This window comes from Papio anubis, chromosome 13 (assembly GCF_008728515.1).
Source record: "Papio anubis isolate 15944 chromosome 13, Panubis1.0, whole genome shotgun sequence".
Taxonomy (NCBI): Eukaryota; Metazoa; Chordata; class Mammalia; order Primates; family Cercopithecidae; genus Papio; species Papio anubis.
In genome coordinates this window covers 31556766-31572674 of record NC_044988.1, presented here as the reverse complement: position 1 = coordinate 31572674, position 15909 = coordinate 31556766, and the positions used below count along the sequence as shown (strand labels likewise).

At 41.3% G+C, this 15909-nt stretch overlaps 1 protein-coding gene across 5 annotated transcripts in view; it reads right to left on the bottom strand.

The window, feature by feature from the left end:
- The window catches only part of VLDLR (very low density lipoprotein receptor), a 34466-nt gene that overhangs the window by 13623 nt on the left and 4934 nt on the right, over positions 1-15909 (bottom strand). For 3 of the 5 annotated variants that reach the window (XM_021927520.2, XM_021927521.2, XM_009188842.4), the window contains exons 2-4: positions 7138-7257; positions 2434-2556; positions 922-1044 (exon numbers count right to left, since the gene is read on the bottom strand). In XM_021927520.2, the coding sequence (XP_021783212.2) occupies positions 922-1044; positions 2434-2556; positions 7138-7257 (366 nt within the window). The remainder of the gene's footprint in view (positions 1-921; positions 1045-2433; positions 2557-7137; positions 7258-15909) is intronic. The other 2 variants (XM_031654188.1, XM_031654189.1) reach the window with 1 other exon arrangement.

The window sequence follows — 15909 nt, the reverse complement described above, 5'->3', positions numbered from 1 at the left end:
CTTACCAATACAGAAAACTCAATTCTAGGATTGAACACTAAAACTCATTGGACTAGGTGCAATGGTATTGACCTCAGGAGGTGACTTCTATACACAAGACTGGTGTTTCAACTGTAAGTACCCTGAGCTCCCTTGACTACTACCATATCAGGAGACCCATGCTTGTCAGACCTGGGTAGGTTTTAGAGGCCCTATAAAAAGGGCGGTAGCTTGAAAGAACATTCAAAGCACTGTTTGTTCAACCTAGCGATTTTCCCAGGACTTCACCTTCAACATGCAGCATTTTATTAAAGATTTTCCAAGACCAGAAACATGAAAGAATAGGAAACAGAGTTAGCTTTCAGAGACAGGAACTGCAACAGGAGACAAAGGTATCACCAGTTGGGTAGACTTTTCTTTGGGTATCTGAGGCAAGATGTTAATTCATGCTTCTGTGTCTTTTTTTTTCCTCCAAAAAGTTATGCCAGAATCTAGTTTAGGGGCAAAGAAATGTTTGTATAATACTCAAATAATTTATTCCAATAACCCAATCAAGTTTAGACCTATGAATGTGTTTGCCAACCCTACTCACCTAATTTTATTGTGCCAAAGTGCAAAAGGCACATGAATTACTGTCACAACAGAGACAAAAGTCCACACAATTGCTGCTTCCCTGAGCTACTGCTACATACAAGTGCCTTGAATGACTTACCTTCTTATTTCTATTTGCCTAAAAGAAACACCAAGCAATGGCCAATTGCCACGTGAATGTCTTTTAGGGTTTTAGGGCAGTTATGAAGGACGAGTAATTGAGCAGATAGTGAAGTCACTGAAAAGTGAGTCAATGTCAGTGCCTCTTCATGCTTAGGTTAGTTTCCCCTGCCCACCCTTCCTTTAGGAAAAGGGTCTTTGGGTTACGTCACTCAACACTGATCTTCTTACCACAGTTTTCTTCATCTTCTCCACTGTCACAATCATTTTCACCATCACATCTCCAGGACACTGGGATACACTGAGTAGAATGGGCGGCACAGCTGATTTCATTTATGCGGCATGTTCTCATATCTGTTGATGATATACAGTCTCAAAAGAGCCTCAAAACTGATCAATGCAAAGGTAATGCTCCTGTGCTGCCTGGAAGCGCTAATACCTGTGACTCAGTAGCCTGGCAACTGGTGAAATTCTAACTGGCTGAAGCCTGGGGAGCTCTTTCATCAGCTCCATTCCTTAGAAGCTGTGCCAACCTATGCTACCTGACAGTGTACCTGACAGCCTTGACCACGTCACTCCTTCAAGGTCCCATGGCGTGCTCAGTTCTGGCTTTTGTTTTACTTGGCATGGTGAAGTTTACTGGCTGGGCTGCTCCTAGACCACTATTTATCTGTTGGATATCAAGTGGACAGACCCAGATATTGTCATCTAATCTCAAATGCATGAAAAGTCAGATAGTCAAACACCTAGGAAATCTTCTATTGCCTAGATTCCTTTACAGGCCTCCTTCACAACCTCCTTTAAATTGACATCTTGCAAAGTAGAAGCATGCCCTAATGCTTGACTTGACGAGGTCATTCTCCACTAAAACTTGAGGCTGAATCTTTACACAACCTGTCTTTAGCTCGCAGGCCTTGAACTCACTTGTCTTGACCATTATTACTCCCCTCACTTATCTACAAAATTGAAAGTAACACCCTTATCTTCCTTTCCATTTGATTTTCTTTCATAATCACATTTTAGACCTAAATTTTGTTCATGTTAGTCCTTCTTTAGTGCTTCTACCAGTGCAGGCCTCTACTGACTCAAACTCTAAGACTTTCTTCACCTTGACATTCACGTGATCTCACTTTATATGTTCCCAAACCATCATTCTTTATGGTCTCATAGACTGTTTCCTAAGGACACAGGTATACACTTGCATACCTATGAAGTTTATCTTATTTAAGAATAAGCTGTAAGATCTCCATTTTAGTAACTTTAGGTTACATGTGTGTCAGAAGTCACTATTCACCCAATTACTAGCTACCTTACCTCTTCAGTAATAGCTTTTTAATAGTATGAGAAGCTGTGCTTCTAAAAGCTTATGCTTGGCTCACAGGGAACCCTCACTTCTTGACTTAGCTTCCAGGACCAGAGTACCATCTGCTCAGAGTCATTATAATCAAACATTTGAAATCTATGCACCTAGTCAAGGAGTTCTTGATTGAATCTGCTGACTTCAGTTTTAAGTATTCAATAGTGAAGCTACCCAAGAGAATGTAAGTCTTGTTGGACCAGGGAGAACATTCTTTAAAGGAGGCTGATAAACTGGTAATGATTTGACTGACTTTGGAGTCAATTGACCTAAACTTTAAGGCGGGCAAAGAAAAATGAATACCAAGTAGTAGATTAAGCAATACTTAGAAATGTGAGACACCGAACAACTTAGGAAAGTTCAAGGCCAAAGCAAGTTACACTCACGGCACTGTTCTGGGCTTTCATCTGAACCATCTTCACAGTCAGGATCTCCATCACACTTCCATCGGTTGGGAACACACTGGCCATTGTTGCACACGAAGTCAGATTCAGCACACGTCTTCTTTACTACAAACGTTTATTTGAAGGGTTAAAGTTGAAGTCACTTACCCACAGCCCTAGCTTCACATGAGGGCTCATACTGCATTTTGGCATGTTTTGCTCTAAAAAAAGCTGAGTCAATGGGCACTCAATTGCCAATATCCAGGGGGAAACTTCAGAAAAATTATTATTATTTTTTTTTTTCGGAGAAGGAAGATGCTCATTTGAGAGACTTGGAGAAAACTGAAGTCAAAGACAGATAGAGGTTGCCCATTATCTTACGACTCGGAGATATCTTACAGTTAACTTCCTGCCTATTGTATAATGTTGAGATTAAGTAACACTTTCATTTTCTACATGTATTTCTTCCAAGTAATTCAAGTACTTCATACATTTAACAGCTAAACATTCCCTCTTCTGACTGGATCATAGTAGAACTGTTTGCTGGGGACTGAATGTTTGTTTCCACCCAAAATTCATGTATTGAAATCCTAACCCCCAATATGATGTTATTAGGAAGTCGGGCCTCTGGGAGGTAAAGTCATGAGGGTCGAGTCCCCATGAATGGGATTAGCACCCTTATAAAAAGAAATCAGAGCACTTGCTTTCTCTCTCTTTGTAATCTACTATGTAAGGACACAGTGAGAAGATGGTCATCTGCAAATCGGAAAGACAGCTCTCACCTGATACCAGATCTGCTGGCACCTTGATCTTGGACTTCTCAGCCTCCATAACTATGAGAAATAAATTTCTATTGTTTCAGCCACCCATCTATGGTGTTTTTGTGAGAGCAGTCTGAGCTGACTAAGACACTGTTCAAGGGGCATCCCTTAACAACACATGTGTTTAGTGTGGAGAATGAAGGCCAAACCCCAGTACTGAATATTGTCACCCATACTGGTCTACAGGGGCAAAGGAACTCATCAGGTAGAAAGGGGAGAAAACTCAATCAGTGTAACAAGAGATGTTGTATTTAGAATTCAAGGGAGAGATGATTTTAGCCTTTCTAGTCAAGGGGTAGGCTAACATCAATCAGCTAAAAGTCATTGAAGCTGTCAGTGCTAATATCCATAACTGACTGCTAATGTTAAAATAGCCTAAGGAAAGGAATTGATTCTGCTGCTAATTCTTGCTGGGGCAGGTCTTTCCCCTATACTTAGGGTTACCATGCAATTTTTTGTCCACATTGGGACAATCTCAGCAGAAAGGGGACACTGTTAATTAATCCAGAAGATAAGTATAAACCAGGGCTGTCCTAAGCAAATTGGGCAGCTTGATTACCCTACCCATGAAGGAATCACAGAGTAGGACGAATCTTGATATAAAGTAGCCACGCAGGATACCCTAAGCTTATCTTTCTTACATTATATTCTTTCTTGCCTATATGCTTATAGCTTCTACCCAAATTTGTATTTTAAAACATTCCTCCATAACATATATTCTGTGAAGATAAATAAGTGAAAAATTCACAATTTGATGAACATTTGAAAGGGACTATTTCCCAAATCACTGGCTTAAAGTAAGTAGAACTCTCAGAGTTTAGAGTTTGCCCTTGGACCACTCTGGTTCAGTGTAAGATATTATAAAGGGGAGAGATAGCGATTACAGTTAATTTCTAGAACTCAAGATGGGTTGGCAAATTATGATCTAAAAAGCATTATCTCCTTGAATTACATAACCAAGGAAACAAGACTAGCCATGCTAGCTTTAGATTCATGACTGTTTCTAAAATCACTGAAAAACTCAAACACTAATGTTAATGAATTAAGTGGTATTCAAGGCCCATGTTCTCCTGAGCATGGAGGAAGAAGTCAGAGGGTCTGCAGGGTTAGTTGCTGTAATTCAACCTGTGATATTCTTTGGAAGTTGCAAAAGAGGGAGTAGCAGAATGGCTGTAAAGAGACCCCATGATTGATTGATTGATTGATTGATTGATTGATTTTGAGACAGAGTCTCGCTCTGTCACCCAGGCTGGAGTGCAGTGGTGTGATCTCGGCTCACTGCAAGCTCTGCCTCCCTGTGGAGGCCATTCTCCTGCCTCAGCCTCCCAAGTAGCTGGGACTACAGGTGCCTGCCACCACGCCTGGCTAATATTTTGTATTTTTAGTAGAGACAGGGTTTCACCGTGTTAGCCAGGATGGTCTCAATCTCCTGACCTCGTGATCCGTCCACTTCAGCCTCCCAAAGTGCTGGGATTACAGGCATGAGCCACTGCTCCTGGCAGTTTTTTTTGAGACGGAGTCTCGTTCTGTCACCCAGGCTGGAGGGCAGTGGCACGATCTCGGCTCACTGCAAGCTCTGCCTTCCCAGGTTCACGCCATTCTCCTCCCCCAGCCTCCCGAGTAGCTGGGACTACAGGTGCCCGGCTGGGACTACACCACGCCCGGCTAATTTTTTTTTTGTATTTTTAGTAGAGACAGGGTTTCACTGTGTTAGGCAGGATGGTCTCAATCTCCTGACCTCATGATCCACCCGCCTCGGCCTCCCAAAGTGCTGGGATTATAGGCATGAGCCACTGCACCTGGCCCCCCATGATTTTAAGTCTTAGAAAACATAATGAGGATGTGAAAGATTGGCTGTATACCACAGTGTTTGAGCAAAAGATAAACAGAGACAAACTGCTGTAGGGTTATCTCTCTTCATCTGGAGCATAGACTGGGAGGGTAAAGAAAGGATATTTGAACTGGGCCTTGAGAGACAAGTAAAAATGTAGATGTGCTACAGAGGAAGAGAATTAGCAGTTACATATTTAGAGTACTTAGGCTGCTGATTAATTAGCTCAGCCTAACACTAAAAGAACGAGTTAATGGGACCAACAGAAGCACATGGCTTAGAGAATCTAAAGTTAAGTGGACTATGCCCACTGACATACTGGAAATAAAGAACCATACTAAATATTGTAACCAAGTTCCATATTAAGAGATTAGACCAAAAATAGGAGGTAGCTTTGGAAGTTTTAAGTAATTCTACAGCTTTCCTCTTCCATAGAGAAACAAAGTAAGCACTCAGAACTTCCCTGATTGTAATGTTTCCACTTTCTTTCTCTACTGTCACACATGGGAAGTAGAGACTAATTGTGGCTAAGAATACAATTTCTCCTACCTCAAATGATCTTGATTAGATATATGTCTACCTCCTTTTCTTTTCCAAACTCTCCTACCATGTGGCTAGTAGAAAGTACTTATACAAGACTATTTTAGAAAAATCCCAAGTTGACCCAGGTTAGTTCCTACTGAGTCAGATGGTAAAAGAAGACTTTTGCAACATAAAGAGAATAATTGCTTTTTAAGAACAAGCAATGGGTTTTGCCAAATATATAGTTTAGAATAGAGAAAAAAAAAATTGCAACTTACAACAGGAAAATAGTTGACAAGAGTGAGGACTCTCTAGGGAGATATTTAGTGAGGGAACTAAATTACCTAGGTAACCCAGAAATAGCATGAGACTCAATGTCTTGTGGAATAGATTAAAATCTTAGTGTTAAAATGCAAATGATGGGAAAGTGTTGCACAGGAGAACTATTCTTGGTCCTACAACTGGATTTAAGTTTCTTCCCGGAGACTGTAGAACTGACTTTCTTATGCTTCCAAAGGAGCTGCTTATCTGCTCTACACATTGGCATAAAAACACCTGTGATACTGCTCAGAGTGAACAGGTGTAGAACAAGGTCTGCCATGATGCATACTGTATAGCCTTTTAGTAATGATGCAAGAAGTAGGTAAGGGCATAACAAGGTGTCAGTTGCTGAGACCTACATTTAGTCTCTACTTTTCTTCTGTATTTCTACCTTGTATAGTGAACATCTTTATATAACATCTTTTAAAAGATAAATGACAATGTTAGCACCAATATTCACATAGAATATTGTTTCAGAATGTTTACAACATGGAACGAAAGGATCCTAGAGCAAACTTCAGCATGTATTCATGGTATCTAAATGTGATCTTGCCATGCAGTTCTCAGCTGATGTGGCTTGACATGAGGTTGTATAGATTGCATACATAGGCATTTCTCACAATGATCTTTTGATAGCTGCTGATTGATGGATGTGACACTGTATCCCCATTCTCTTGGGGAGAGAATGTCTTCCGCTCTGCTAATGCTTTAGAATTAGCAACTATTGTAGGCAGAGAATTAAAAAAGAATCCTTATCGGATCTTTGATCTGTGCTGGCTTGTAGTTTCTATGTCAGGGGTTAATTAACCCCCTGAAACTTTATGGGATTTTCTCATGTCCATGGCTTGCCTTCTTTTCTAGGATCAGAGCCATTTGAAAATCAAAAGGGGAAAACAGTCCTTTCTAAGCAATCCTCTGTTTGTCTCTATTTCTGGTCCTCTTCTTCCTTCTCCCAGATTCCTATTCCACATGTTTGTCTGATCTAAGATAAACTAGGTCCTGTCATTTAAATGGAACAACACCTTATTCCATTCTCAAGTTGATAACCCCATGTCAAAGATTCAATTTTATTCCTTTACACAGAGAAGTACAGATTCTTTAGACTCTTTCAAAGCAACTGTTAGAAGTGATTTTATTTTCAGAATCTCAATACGTTTGCAGATTAACATCATATTTTAACAAAATGCATAAGTCATCAAAGTCTTTACTTACCACAGTTCTTTTCATCACTGCCGTCAACACAGTCTTCATCCCCATCACATTTCCACAACAGCGTAATACAGCGACCATTTGTGCACTGGAATTGGGAGGGTTCACATTTGGCTTTTCTCCCTGGAATAAGAAGGGAACACTCAGCAAAGCAAAGATTGGTTATAGATTTAAGATACCTAATACCCATGGATGGGGACCTTCTAAGGAGGATACTGCAGACTCGGCAGGCTGTAACCTCCTAAGGGCCAGAGTAGGATGAATCTTCAGCCAGTGACTGACAGTAATTGCGTTCTTAGCTGGGTCCATGCTAAGACTAAATACTAGATTTCCCAGCCTCTTTCTTAGTGAGGTACAGCTAAGGGACTACATTCTGACTAATGGAATGTAAACTGAAATGGTATATACAACTTTAGGAAATATCCTTAAGAGGACAGAGGATCCATTTTCTTTCCATCTATTCATTTCTGGTACCTGAAAATTCGGCATGGTGGCTGGAATAGTGATCTCGGGCAAATGGAACCAGACCAAAATAGAAACAATCCAGATTGCCCAGAGACCACAAGGGGCATCATCTCTGCCTCTGAACTCATTTTTCTCATTTGTTGAAACTACATGTGTGGCTATAATCAGCCAAGTCCTAATCCTTTAATGGCATTTCTCGTCCACATCCATACTATTATTCATTAATGATGTTTCTATTACAAGCACAGTGAAGAAGATTTAGAAGGAGCAATAAGAATAGGGTAGAAATACAGATTGAATACATGATTCCTCCTCTTAGAAACTGAGGTCTAATTGGAAAACACAGGTTTACAAAACAGCTCCAAGATAAAAGCAACAAGAAAGTATAGTTAAGAGGGAAAGGAAGATCATTTGTCATTTAAAGACGAGAAGAAAGAAAAGTGAGGTGGAGCTGAAGATGTAGATTCTATTTCTCTGAATCTGTTCTTCTATGCTTAATGTATGGATATTTAATTCACACAATGGTGTGAACTAAGACTTGTAAGTGGGACAGTTGGTTTTTTTGCCCGGCACAGGCCAGCTAATATTCAGGTGCTTCCTATCATTAGCAGTTCTGTCCTTCTGGCGGATGTGATTGCTTTACGATAAAAGGCACAGATGTGGCCGCTTAAAGCAAATATACTGCAAATATTTGAGAAAAACAGTGGAATCATATAGTTCACGCAGACTACTTAGGGAGGGTTTCCAAGCAGAAGGCCTTCCGATTTCCTGCCACCTTTCAGCATTTGCAGCTGTGGCATGCTGGCATAAGAACTGATATTACAGAGACAAGCACAGACTGGAACTCTTGTGTTACATGCACAATACCCTAGTTGGTCTCCCTAGTGTCAGCTACTCCCTGCTGTCTGGGAGCATTCTGTGCTTTGTGGCTCTTCCCTGGGAGATTAAAATTTGACCCAAATCAAGATGACCATATGGGTGTGGTTACTTCCTTGGATATTAAATATGTTGCTTTGAAAACAGCATCTATCACTCTGCTCCCATGAGTCTAATTAAGCTAGGACCCAGCTACAAAGCAGAATGGTTTCCTACCTTCATTTTTTAATACTTTTTCATTCCTCACATGTTTTATGGGTTGTAATATACTAGGGATTTAGAAGGGGAGCTAGAGGAGGGTAGAGACTGTTGTCAGGAAGCATCACCTATGCGGTTTTATACTGCTAAACCAAATATGATGTACCTGGTGCCTCTCCCCTCTTCCCTCATTGCCACTGGATTCTTAATATGTCTGCAATATTCTCAATGCCGAGAGTACATGTCTTGTAGTTCTATATAACCTTATTACCTTTGGGGACTGTGAAGGTGGTAAGACTCTACCTTGAGTAATCAGAAAAAGAACGATTTGTAGTCTGAGAACATAGGTATAAATATACTTGGAAAGAACAGTCAGGTTGGAGTCAGGATACAGTAAAGGTTGAAAGCCTCTGATTTTTTTTTTTTTTTTTTAAGGTTTTAGTTACCAAAGGTTAAGTCAAAATGAGACAAAAACATTGACATTGATATCTACAGTGTCAAAATGGGAACCTTGTAATCAGATTTGAATAGGAACTTAAAGGTCAATGTCAAATGATAGTTTCCCACCTCAGGGTTAAGGCATCTGGAAGACAACCTCCTTAAAAATGAGTTTGAAGCTACAGATTTCATAGGCATTCAGAGTGGTCTGGGATTAAATATGGGTATACAGTATCCCAAGGCTGATATTTACTCTACTATTGCCTTAAAGAGGGTCTCTGAATTTAGTTGTAATATACAAGCTATCGACAGTAATAAATTCTATTAAAATCCTAGCAGCTCTGCTCCAAGAGTCTATATTGAGCAGACTCAGGACAGGCATCAGCATTTTCTACTAAGAAAATATCTGAAGCCAAAAAGGAGTTTAATTTCTAGCTTTTCTTATCCCAGATATTTCCACTTTACTCAAGTTTCTGCCTGATCATCATGAAGCTCTCTGTCAACCACACACACATATACACACACACGCACACTCCAATAAGAAGTAGCAATAGGCATTAGGAGTACAGTGTGCTACTAAAATGTCCCTGCTTGTTTAAAAGAATGACATTGGGGTGGGGGTGGGAAGACAAGCTGGCTTTATAAAGGATTCTTTAAAGACAGGCAAATAAAGACCTTAAGCTTTATGGCTATGCCTCTTCGTTTCCTAAGCACTTTGTTTTGAGGGACAGCTGCTGGGCAGAAAGTGCTCCCTAGTTCTGTTTAATTCTCTGCTTCCCACAGAGAGGGTGAGCCCAGACACTAAATTGAATGCCCAGCCCTTAGCCACTGACTGGAACACTGTTAAGTTTTCTGTTCAAGTTTTTAAAAGGTTCTACCTTTCCACCTCTGGGACTCAGCTGGGACTGCTGCTGTGCAGAGCTCTAGGAGAATTGAAAGCACCAAATGAGTTAAGAAGCTTTTGGTTTCCAAAGCTTTGGGGATTACAGGATTGTGGACCTGCAGTCTATTCCCATCCATGAAAGTTAAATCTCAAATTCAGTATTATACTTTCATAAAGGGAACAAGTTGAGCTTGAAATCATCTACACTCGAGGTTCTTTTAATTCTTAGGGCTAAGCTAAAGCCGATGACACCTCAAAAAATACCTTAGAAGTAGAAGTGCTAGGCACTTCTGCTCAGACAGGTGAGAAGTTGGGGTAAAATGCGATTGTTAGTGGTGGGTTCCTCAAAGCCATGAGGTTTCACAAGAATGCCTTAGGTTAAGGGGCGGTTGAAGTGGAGGGAAAGGCCATGCCCTGTGTGTTCCACCTCTGCCTCTACCAACACTTTCTTTTGAATGTTGGATTTTGTTGGAAGAATTTGAAAAGGGTTCTATTAAGAAATTGTATAGGTTTTCTTCCAGCTCTAATACTTAGAATATCTCTGCTCCTTTGGGTGAGGAGGTTGGAAGTCACTTGTGCCTACTCACTTATGTGGCTATTTAAATTTGTAATGCATGAATTCCTGGAGTGTCAACAAAATTCTCACCTTTACTATCACTTACATAGATGGAATCAGACTACGCACACTTCAAGGCACCTATTTTCCTGGGAGCCTTGCTTCTCTAAATAGTTAACATTGCTACACAGACACATTGGCAGTTCACTGGCTCCAAGAAACTCAGGGTTCTTCTTGGTGCTGTTTGTATAAATTTATGGGGTACATGTTAAATTTTGTTACATGTATTTAATGAATGCATACTGATGAAATCCGAGGATTTAGGGTGTCCATCACGTGAGTACATTTTTGTTAACTACAGTCATTGATGTTATTTCTTCTATCTTACTGTATATCTGTATTCTTTTACCCGCTTCTTTTCAACTGCCCTCCCTTTCCCCCGACTTCTGAGTCTCTGTCATCTTTCTACCGTCTACCTCCATGGAATGAAATATTTTAGCTTCCCCACATGAGTGAGAACATAAGATATTTGTCTTGCTGTGCCTGGCTTATTTCCCTTAGCATAATGACCTCCAATTCCATCCCCATGCTGCTGCAAATGGCATTATTTTCCCTTTTCTCCATATCCTCAGCAACATGTGTTGTATTTTGTCTTTTTTAGTAATAGCCATTCTGACTGGTATAAGATATGTCATTGTGGTTTTGGTTTGCGTTTCTCCGATGATTAGTAATGGCAACGAATTTTTCATGTATCTGTTGGTTATTTTTATGTCCTCTTTTGAGAAATGTCTATTCATGTCCTTTGTCCACGTTTTAATGGGATTTTGTTTTCCCCTGTTGAGTTTGTATATTCTGGGATATTAGTCTCCTGTCAGATAATAGTTTGCAAATATTTTCTCCCATTCGGCAGGTTGTTCTTCACTTTGTTGATTATTTCTTTTGCTGTGCAGAAGCTTTTTAGTTTAATTAAGACCTATTTCTCTATTTTGTTTTTGTGGCCTAAGCTTTTGAGATCTTTTTCATAAATTCCTTGTCTAGACCAATGTCCTAGAGAGAAACGCAGGGTTTTTAAAGCATATAGAAGTCAGCCTGCCATTGTCTAATTTTCCCTGCAGGGGTTGACTTGGGAGAACAATAAATAAGCTTCAGTAAAAAACTGCATAGGCCTTTGAGTAAATACCAAGCCTTCCAGATGGACTACAAATCTCCCTATGGGGCTCTGAGCAGCACCCTGGCAGGAGCACTCCAACATGCATGCCCAGAATATAGAGAAAGTGGCTCCGGTACCAGGCTCACAGTGTACTTCAACCTGCACAGAGGCTCATGCTGCCACACTGCTGGGGCTACCAGGGCCAAGCATTTAATTCTTTCATGCCCTTACTCATTGCTTGAGCATATGGGTGTTATTTGCTGGAATTCCTTCAGTCCATTTGTTCTGGCACTTCTGGGGCCACGAAGGGCATTTATTTTTAGCCTAGTTCACTTTACTGCCTGCCACTTTAATGCCAGTGTTTCTATTTGTAAGCTAAAACTCCTTTCAGGACAAACAAATTTCTGAGTCAGCAAAAAAGTTTTCCTATGGGGAGAAGGGTTTGTAAGAGGCAAAGTACCACAACAGGTGTTAAGGGAAATGTTCTGAGCTGTGAAGCACAAAGGTTGTGTTCTGGCCTTAAAGTCAGCCTCTGAAACATTGTAAGAACCAGTTTGGGCCAGGCACGGTGGCTCACGCCTGTAATCCCAACACTTTGGGAGGCTGAGGCAGGCAGATCACCTCAGGTCAGGAGTTCAAGACCAGCCTGGTCAACATGGTGAAACCCCGTCTCTACTAAAAATACAAAAACTAGCCAGGCATGGTGGCACACACCTGCAATCCCAGCTACTTGGGAGGCTGAGGCAGGAGAATTGTTTGAACCCGGGAGGTAGAGGTTGCAGTGAGCTGAGATAGTGCCACTGCACTCCAGCCTGGGCAACAAAAGTGAAATTCCACCTCAAAAAAAAAAAAAAAAGTTTGTGGGCCACTAAAAAGTGGTGAATATGTAGGCTAATTCTTCTGAGTCACGGAAATAAGTGAATTTTACAGTTCAATTGTCAGTTTTTCCATTTACATCAAATTGATCTTAAGAATCATGGATATAACTGAATCGTTTTTGTTATTGGTCAAACACCGCTCTAAGACTTCACATCTCTTAGCTTTTAAAATTCTTAATCCTGCATGGTTGGCCCTATTATTCCTCTTTTATAGATCAGGAAACCTGCTAGAGAAGGAAAGTACAGTCACTTGTCCCAGATCGCCCTTTGCAGGGCTAGGAGTTGAATCCAGGCACTGGCTCCAGATACTGTGTTAGTAAGCATCAATTTAGATTGAGCCTTGTTGTTGAGATGGAGGCCTGCTTTCCTTACCCATTCTAAGTTTTTAAAAATGCTGCTAGAATTCCTCAGCAAGTCTTCTAAAAGGATTACAGCTCTTGCTTTTCTTGTCTAGGGTTCAAGTCAGAGGAAAGGCCCTCCATCTGATATACCTTGAAAATCATTAGCTTCTGTGAGCGGTAAACTAAGTCAGTCGTTCTCAAGCTCCCGTGTGCATCAGAGTCCCCAGGAAGGCTTGTTAAAACACAGAATGCTGGGCCCCAGCCTGGATTCTGATTCAGTAGGTCTAGAACAGGGCCTAAGTTTGCATTTCTAATGAGTCAATGTTGACACATGAACTCAATTAATATTGAATGAATGTTGCCAATTTCGGTCCACACTTTGAGAATCATTGCACTAAGGTTAAGAAGCTACAGATTCTACCCATAATGTAAGTGGCTCTTTCATTTTCAGGGTTGTAACATCTACTAATAACACCCTCATAAGGCTTAAAGTTCATCACAGAAGGGACACAGGAGATAAATACCTCTTTTACAACACACATGATAGTAACACCTGAGTAAAGCCCTCAAAACTATTTTGTAGAAAAAATTTATCTGGGTGTCTTACTAGGCAGAGGTTCTTCTAAAGTCTATCCTTCCCTCCCTGTGTGGTCTATCTTTGATTGACCCCATTACTTACTCTAAATCAGTACTCCAGAAATAAGCCAAATTCTTCCCTGACATTTGGCCATCAAGCTGTGGCCATGCCCAAGCCCTCCTCTCTCAACTGATCTAAAGTTAAATCTCTTTTTCCTTTGCCTCCAGGCTGCCACATTCTCTACCCATATCAAGCAACCTAGTGATTCAAGCAACCTAGAATAGCCAAGAATGGGGTCATTTCTCGGCTTACCACTATCTCTAGGATTAAGTTCCCTACTAATTTCCTCAGACTTTTCCCTACTGGTCACCACCCACCATCTGCTATACAGGCTGAGCCAACAGCTCAAAGGGGACCCACTCACTTCCCCATGGCTTTGCCCTTCCTCATGGCTGCATTGTCTCAGTTTGTTCGTGTTGCCCTTGTCCACCCATTCACCAGGAGTGGGCTCAGATTGTATTCTTGAATGAGGCCTCAATGCCTTTTTTGGAAAAACTAGGTATGGTCTGGCTTTCTCATAATAGTCCCTGTCACAGAGCCATCACACAAGGAGATGAGTTCAGCTACCATTTTTCACCTTTAGACACAGAGATCTCCTAAGGCATGGCCTGCAATATACATTTGTAACTCAGGACCTGGTGCGTGACATCCTACATTCTCTAGGCACTAGTTGGTAGTCTTGGGTGCATGAGTTGATTTATTAGTTTACTAATAAAGCTGGTCTCAACTAAAACCTTTTGTCAAAAACATTTTCCCCAGCTTTTCAGAACTTGAAACCAAGTGTGACTGGTTGTTTTACTAGCTAGAATACTTTGAAACACTCTAGGTCATAAAGGTCCCTGTTCCCTATGCCTATGAGGGTACCTTTACCTCATCTTTGTAACAATTTTTTTTTTTTTGAGACAGAGTCTCGCACTGTAGCCCAGGCTGGACTACAGTGGCGCGATCTCAACTCACTGCAACCTCTGCCTCCCGGGTTCAAGTGATTCTCCTGCCTCAGCCTCCTGAGTAGCTGGGATTACAGGTGCGTGCCACCACACACCGCTCATTTTTTTGTATTTTTAGTAGAGATGGGCTTTCACTATGTTGGCCAGGCTGGTCTCGAACTCCTGACCTCATGATCCACCCACCTCGGCCTCCCAAAGCACGGGGATTACAGGTGTGAGCCATCACGCCCGGCCTCTTTGTTGCAATTTATCATTTAAAAACAGTGCATTTTCACACACTTGTCTGTCAGAATGAGTGTGTCCCTTTGGGTGTGTTGGCTTCATTTCCATGTGAAAAGAGAGGTTTTGACACCTGAGAAAGTTAGCAGCGGCTAACTGGTAAGGTTAAGAGTTTGATATATCAGACCCAGATTTTATTTCTGACATGTTTTACTGCTCTTTGGTAATACTGGCAGTAATCCATTGTTGCTTGAATCATATCACTTTTGTAGGATTATCTGCAGAGACAGACTCTTTACTGGCTTTTTCATATTAAAGTCTAAGTTCTTGGTGATTTTAGGGAAACTTCATAAGCTAGAACCCAGATAGCACACAGAAACTCCAGCAATCTTCAGCTGCTGTCTGCCTCTTTTATGATTAGGTCTTAAACAATGGATCTGCTCACTCTTCTTCAGAGTTTCTATTCCAAGCGGTCTTCGGCTGTTTCCTGCTTTGATTCCCCCACTAGACTAAGTGCCACGAATGAAGGGACCAGTGCTGTGGTCACTGTCCCTGTGCCTGATGCCATGCGGTAGGTACTCAGTAGATATACATCAAGTGGTTTCAAGAAGATGCACAAAGATGACCAGCATCAATCTGCAACCTACTTAGTGAACATATAGATAAGTTAATACCTCAGATCTGGGGAAGTCTTTAAGAAAATGAAAGATTAGAGTCAGTCTATAAAATAGAAACCCTGTTTACTCACAGTATGTGGGAGAACTATTAAGTTCTGACATGTGATGTAATCACAAATGCTGTCTATCGCCAAGGCTTTGTTAGGTCCCTTGCTTGGCAAATTGCAAGTCCCCCCATCCCCACCACCATGTCTATATACATAAAGGCTACCCGGATGCCCCCCAAGTTGGCAAAATCAGCTGTTCTAGCCAGAGGCTCTATCTTATAGTTTCCAGCATCTCTAAACTACAAAGTAGGCAAAGGATCTCTAAGCAAGCATTGCAACGTTTCTAACAGAATCTCCACACTTACCCTCACAGGACCTAGCAGGCATTATCTTGCTTAGAGACCCAAAATAACTATTGGGGCCGGGTGCAGTGGCTCACATCTGTAATTCCAGCACTTTGGGAGGCCGGGTGGATCACGAGGTCAGGAGATCGAGACCATCCTGGCTAACAAGGTGAAACCCC